At 51.8% G+C, this 5,428-nt stretch overlaps 1 protein-coding gene across 1 annotated transcript in view; it reads left to right on the top strand.

Moving 5' to 3' along the window:
• The window catches only part of LOC110283893 (phosphatidylserine decarboxylase proenzyme, mitochondrial-like), an 8,438-nt gene extending 4,157 nt beyond the window's left edge, over positions 1-4,281 (top strand). Inside the window, exons 5-9 of the mRNA XM_029471382.1 lie at positions 551-787; positions 1,347-1,485; positions 2,668-2,811; positions 3,053-3,209; positions 3,718-4,281. Of these exons, the coding sequence (XP_029327242.1) occupies positions 551-787; positions 1,347-1,485; positions 2,668-2,811; positions 3,053-3,090 (558 nt within the window). The 3' untranslated portion in view covers positions 3,091-3,209; positions 3,718-4,281. The remainder of the gene's footprint in view (positions 1-550; positions 788-1,346; positions 1,486-2,667; positions 2,812-3,052; positions 3,210-3,717) is intronic.
• The last annotated feature ends 1,147 nt before the right edge of the window (positions 4,282-5,428 follow it).

Below are 5,428 nucleotides of genomic sequence, written 5' to 3'. Positions count from 1 at the left end.
TGGAGAGCCCATGGGCTTGCTCAGGTGCATATGTGGCAGGGTGATGTAGATCTGGGAGTGAAAACACCATNCTTGTTTCCTTTTGAAGAGGATGCTCAGGACTGTAGGGCTGCCCTTTGCTCTTGGGAGCCTGATGCCTTCTTGAGTGGTCTGTAATGTGGGCAGTGAGCTGGCACAAGAGCAGTATGCCTCTTGGTGGTTTTTCAGGCTTGCACCAGGTCTGTTTCTGTCCTCATCTTCCATTTGTAAGAACCAAGGCTATACAACCCAGTCTCCACCTCTGGGATTAAGGCAGCTGCTCTTTGACCTTTGTGTGCAGTAGCAAAAATGATACCGGCTACATTTATATCCAGCCTTGTTTTGAGTATTTGGTGAGCAGTCTGGTTCCTCCTGAGAAACAGCCACCTCACAAACCAGCCTGAACACTTGGGCCTTCGTGGTGGCGTCTGTAGAGTTTCTTTCTCTCTCACTCATGTGGGGATGGGGGGTTGGAGTGTATGAAAGTACTCAAATGTGTGAACAACTCAGTCTCCTGCACTGTGGCCTACAGGTGTTCCTGTATAAAACTGTGCCAACGTGTTTACTGTCACGTTCCTGTGGTTGCCTCAACCAAGTAGAACTTCCTTACTGGCTCCAGAGGCCAGTCTACAGCCTGTATATCTGGACCTTTGGGGTGAACATGACTGAAGCTGCAGTGGAGGACCTGCACCACTACCGCAACCTCAGCGAGTTCTTCCGGCGTAAGCTGAAGCCTCAGGCACGGCCTGTCTGCGATTTGCACTGTGTGGTAAGGCCTGGCCCTTGTCTCCATTCTTCATTAGGAAATGAAATCCTTGTCTGCCTTTGAGCCAGGCTTAGTGGCACCGCATGGCTGTGGTACTCCGGGAGGCTCCCTCCTGACCTGGACTGGAGCTCCCTGAGTACTTGGCAGGTGGTAGAGTTTGGGGAGCCACCGAAGGTGAGGACTACCCCCTCCTTACCATCAAAACTCTGTCTCCTCCAGACCAGCCTGTGGCCTCCCTTCCCCCAGCCTGGAACCTGCCTGCTCAAGGGTGGAGCTACCGGCTCATTCGTCCTGCCACGCCTACCTTCTGCTGGAACCTGCCTTTGCTGCCTGGAGGCACACACGTGTTCGTCCTGCTACTGGACCCTGAGTTACTTGGCGGGAATTTGGGTTCCTTCCCCCTTCCTTTTTAACTGAGTGTCTGGAATTAGTAAAATTGAGCCTTGATCAGAACTCGTTGTCCTGGCTCCATTCTTCCGCCCCGTCTAGTTTCCTCTCTTTTCAGCCTGAACTGCCTTTCTCAGCGAACCGTTCGTGTTGTGGACCGCGGGCGGGCCGCAACACCAGCCCATCAGATGGCAAGATCCTTACCTTTGGGCAGGTGAAGAACTCTGAGGTGGAGCAGGTAAAGGGTGTGACCTACTCCTTGGAGTCCTTCCTGGGCCCTCGAGCCAGTACAGAAGACCTGCCCTTCCCTCCAGGTGGGTCATTGCTTAGTCAGTGCCAGGGCACTCTGGTCAAGTCAGTTTGTCAGGCAGGGATGCCTAAAAGCTGCTCATGAAGCAAAAAGAGTTTCACGGAAACTGGCTCCTGGAGTCTGGCGTGCTCTCTAAATTTTCCATTCCTGCGTTAGTCTAGTGGATGGATCCATGTGTATAAGTGCCTTTTAAGATTGAATTCTGACATAGCTAAAGCCTTCTGCCAGTGTTCCAACAGTCCTAGAACATCCTTGAGCTAGACAGTGACATTCAGAATAGCTTCTGGTATTACACTATCAATAAAAGCCAAGTCGCTCCCATATACAGGAATTTACATTGGTCTAAGAAGTAGATCGGGCTGTGGTTTTACAGTATTGCATTATTCATGAGATGGTTAGCTAGAATGGAACTCGCTAGTTAGAACCATGACTTGGGTGTAAAAGCCCTTGCCCTAGGAGAGTAAAGACCTCACACCTGGCTTCTAGACTATAGCTGAGTTACACCCATACACACACACACACACACACACACACACACACACACACACACACAGGTATTTACAATGGCCTAAGGGGAAGGTGGACTATACAATAGACTAAAATAGGAACTATGGCAAGGGTACGGAAGCCCTTGACCCTGGCTTCTAAGATTAAGTGAATCTTAGGTGGAGCCCTTGTTGATCCCAGTTGTTAACAATGAATTCTATCCCAGGTGGTTCCTGTGAGACCTTCTGTGTTTGCATTCCTCTGTTTTATGTAAGAATCCAGTAACCTCTTTGTACCTTGCTGGTGTGTCACCCAACTTCCTTATTGTCTTCAGCATAAAAAGTCTGATGCTCGATTTGACATTACATTCAGATCCAACACAAACTCTCCTGTGTGCGTCTGTTTGTCACTCATCCGATGTTTTGCCCACCCGCGACTAGAGACCCGTTTCACGCAGACAAAGGGGCCCAGAGGGTCTGTGGCAAGTCAGGATTGGAGCTGGGGTAGACAGCAAAGGCATAGGGGGCTGAGGGAATAAAGGCTGGGCAAGCTTTGGGGCAGCAGGTTGCTATGTAGCCAAAAGTTATTATTGGAGCCCCCAGCTAGGCTACATGCAGGCCATGTACAGGTNCTCACTGTGGGATGAATGGCACCTGGAGCTTGTCCAAAAGCCAGGCCTTCTTTCTGTCCCACCCAATAGCTTCCTCCAGTGNCTCCTTCAGAAACCAGCTGGTCCCCCGAGAAGGGAATGAGCTCTACCACTGTGTCATCTACCTGGCCCCAGGAGACTACCACTGCTTCCACTCCCCCACTGACTGGACNNTCTCACATCGGCGCCACTTCCNNGGTCTGCCCAGGNGTGGGCATTAGAGGCCCTTGGCCTTTTGACTTGAGAGGACTGGGCTTGAGGCTGGTGNTGTCAAGGCCAGGAGAGGACTACTTGAGGTGGCTGGNTATAGGCAAGGGTATCTGGGGTCCTGCTTAGATTTTGGAACACTTGGCCTGTGAGTCCCTGTGGCTCTTCGGCCATTCTGATGTGAACATGTCAGGCTCTGAGCAGAAAGTAGCATATTCTCTTGTCTCTTCAGGTTCCCTGATGTCAATGAACCCTGGCATGGCCTGATGGATCAAAGAGCTCTTTTGTCATGATGAGTCCTAACTGGAGACTGGAAACATGGGTTCTTCTTGTTAACAGCAGTGGGAGCCACCAATGTGGGCTCTATCTGTATCCACTTTAACTGAGTGAGCAAAGCCCACAGGCTAAACCTCTTGGGTCCAACCACTTCATTTGCTGTACAGCCATACCTTTGGGCTTATAAATTTTGTAGTGTGGGAGGGATGTTCTAGCTCTGACCAGGCTGGGCTCTGCAGACACCCATACCAGCTCAGCCTCCCTCTCCCTGTTGCCCAATCTGTGGCCATTCACCTGCCTGAACCAATCCCACATCTTAACACATGGCTTCTGCCAGGAGCCCTGATCGGAAGCAAGGATGGAGCCTGCAGGAGGGTAGAGTTGCCTTGGGTGAGAAAATCTGGTACCCACTCTGCCTTTTTAGGTGTTAATGGCTGCTGCTGGCACTAGCCTTTCAGCATTTATGTCTGACCCCCGCCCCTCCTTGTCAAAGTCGCAGCAGGTAGTGGGAGTTGATTAGTTAGGCCTTTGCCCTGAGAGGCTTGTCTCTGCCACCTGGGCTGGGCAGGGTTGAGGACAGGCAACAAGGCTAATAAGCTTTTTCCTTCTTGCTCCTAGGACCTGCACACAAACAGCCCCAGGTACAGCAAGGGCTCCTACACACACCAACAAGGAGGGCATTCCCATGTGCAAGGGTGAGCCCCTGGGCGAGTTCAACCTGGGCTCCACCATTGTGCTCATCTTCAAGGCACCCAAGGACTTCAACTTGAGGCTGAAGGCAGGACAGAAGATCTGCTTTGCAGGAGCACTGGGCTCCCTCTAGTCCTCTTGGTTGTGGCTGCCAAGGGATCTTTCCACACAGGAGCATGAGGGTCTTCAGCGGAGCCCCAGGATGTCTAGGTAAGGGGCACTGCGGGGCTGACCTTATAAGACCTGAATGATGTGTTCCTGCCTGTCCATGGGTGCAGAGGAGAGGTCCTGGGTCTCTCAGGACAGGACCTAGGCCCCTTTCCAGAGTATGGGTGGGTGTGATTTGACCCCAAAGTCACTTTCAGGGGTGTTTTAAAATTTTGTACAAGCCAGAGCCTCCTACCCCTAACTCCTGGCTGTGTACTACCACACCCTCTAGCTGTGCCCCCACCCATCACAGGGCTCTCTCACTGTGCACAGGGTGAGGTGCCTGCTTGGCACAGACTGTGGATCCACTGTCTTCCTAGAGCAGGCCACATGGCCCACAGACTTTAGGCACCGCCCACAGGTCTTTAGGCCCCAACCCACATACTTTAGCCACAGGACTTTACAAGCCCATAGATTTTAGGCACCACTCACAGTCTTTAGGCACTAAACACAGGTTTTGGCCCCGCCCACATAGTTTAGGCACCGCCCATAGTCTTTAAGCACCGCCCACAGGCCTTTAGGACCCGCCCATAGACTTTAGGCACCACCCACAGGCTTTTAGGCCCCGCCCACAGATTTTAGGCATGGCCCACAGACATTAGGTACCTCCCACAGGCCTTTAGGCCCTAGCACAGACTTCAGGCTCCACCCACAGGCCTCTAGGCCCCGCCCATAGACTTTAAGCGCCACCCACAGGCCTTTAAGCCCTGCCTACAGATTTTAGGCCCCACTCACAGACCTGTAGGCCTCGACCACAGATTTTAGGCACTGCCCACAGGCCTTTAGGCCCGGACACAGACTTTAGGTACCATACACACACTTCTATAAGCCATGCCCATAGACTTTTGGCAACACCCAGAGGCCTTAAGGCCCTGCCCACAGACTTTAGGCACCACCCACAGGTCTTTAGGCCCCACCCACATACATTAGGCGCCACCTACAGGACTTTAGGCCCTGCCCATAGATTTTAGGCACCACTCACAGACTTTAGGCACCAAACACAGGTTTAGGCCCCACCCACATAGTTTAGGCACTGCTCAAACTTCTTAACACCCCACCCATAGACTTTAGGCATTTAGGATCCACCCATAGACTATAAGAACAACCCACAGGCTTTTAGGCTCCGCCCACCAATTTTAGGAATGGCCCACAGATTTTAGGCCCCACCCACAGCCTTTTAAGCCCCATAATTAATTAGGCCCCGCCCATAAATTTTAGGCCCCACCACAGGCCCTTAAGCCCCACCCACAGAGTTTAGGCATTGCCCACACTTTTTTTTTTAATTTTACTATTAATATTTTTTAAAATTTTTTATTAGGTATTTTCCTCATTTACATTTCCAATGCTATCCCAAAAGCCCCCCATACCCTCCCCCCCACTCCCCTACCCACCCACTCACACTTTTTGGCCCTGGCGTTCCCCTGTACTGGGG

Source organism: Mus caroli, chromosome 17, assembly GCF_900094665.2.
Source record: "Mus caroli chromosome 17, CAROLI_EIJ_v1.1, whole genome shotgun sequence".
NCBI classification, from domain to species: domain Eukaryota; kingdom Metazoa; phylum Chordata; class Mammalia; order Rodentia; family Muridae; genus Mus; species Mus caroli.
This window is presented reverse-complemented; position numbering and strand designations above follow the sequence as displayed.